Below are 1,014 nucleotides of genomic sequence, written 5' to 3'. Positions count from 1 at the left end.
GGCACTAGATGTTTAGTAATTTATCGAGGTAAATAATCTCAACTGAACAGCTCTAGAAAATACCAAATTTCCCAATTCTCAATGAATAAAACTCTCAATTAACAAAACAAAACAAAAAAAAAATACTTTTTTTCCTTCTTAACACAACTGAAAAAAATCCTAACAGCGTGTCATGTGCAAGGCTAGTTTGCCTCCAGCCACAGCTAGTGCACACTGTCATATTTGTCATCCGTTCCTCACTCTTTTAATTCCTCCTCCTTTGGAAAGTGCTCCTGCTTGCAAGCCACGTCCACCAACAGATGAAGATCTAGAAAGAAAGGAGGGTTGTTAACTCAGCCTTAGCCTCGCACACTGTAGAGTTTTATAGCCAAGTCTTCAGACAAGAATTGGCTCTAAAATTATATTGTCCCATCAGATTCTCAATTTTAGGGAATTCCTGTAACTCTAAAAGACACAGATGCAAGTCCAGTTATTAACCAAAAGGGACCAACAATATTTAACAGTTCTCTTTTTTCAGTGGTGTGGCCAAGCCTCTTTTCATTGAAATTGGCACTGCAGAATCACCACTGGACTGCTAACCACAAGGTCAGCAGTTCAAACGCACCAGCTGCTCCTTGGAAACTGTATACAGGGTCTCTATGAGTCGATACTGACTCGACTGCATTTAACAACAACAAAATAAGTAAAAAGTAAGAAGAAGTGTCAAAGGGATCTAAGTAAAATAAACACACACAAATGAAAATTAATTTCCTTGGTATAAGGGCACTGGACTACTAACCACAAGGCTAGTGGTTCAAACCCATGAGTCGCTTCTCAGAAATGCTACACAGGGTCGCTATGAGTGTAAACCAACTCTGCGACACTTTACAACACTATAAGAATATGTAGGTTCAAAGCAATTTACACATATAATGCAATCCCAATGCAAATCCCAACGACATTCTTCAAAGAGATGGAAAAAACAATTACAAACTTTATATGGAAAGGAAAGAAACCCAGGATAAGCAAAGCACT

At 38.5% G+C, this 1,014-nt stretch overlaps 1 protein-coding gene across 1 annotated transcript in view; it reads right to left on the bottom strand.

Moving 5' to 3' along the window:
• Positions 1-236: 236 nt before the first annotated feature.
• The window catches only part of HSF5 (heat shock transcription factor family member 5), an 85,765-nt gene continuing 84,987 nt past the window's right edge, over positions 237-1,014 (bottom strand). Inside the window, exon 6 of the mRNA XM_006832389.1 lies at positions 237-307. Within this exon, the coding sequence (XP_006832452.1) occupies positions 237-307 (71 nt within the window). The remainder of the gene's footprint in view (positions 308-1,014) is intronic.

Source organism: Chrysochloris asiatica, unplaced genomic scaffold (assembly GCF_000296735.1).
Source record: "Chrysochloris asiatica unplaced genomic scaffold, ChrAsi1.0 scaffold00007, whole genome shotgun sequence".
NCBI classification, from domain to species: domain Eukaryota; kingdom Metazoa; phylum Chordata; class Mammalia; order Afrosoricida; family Chrysochloridae; genus Chrysochloris; species Chrysochloris asiatica.
Note: the sequence above shows the minus strand (reverse complement) of the source record. Positions and strands in the feature narration are given on the sequence as shown.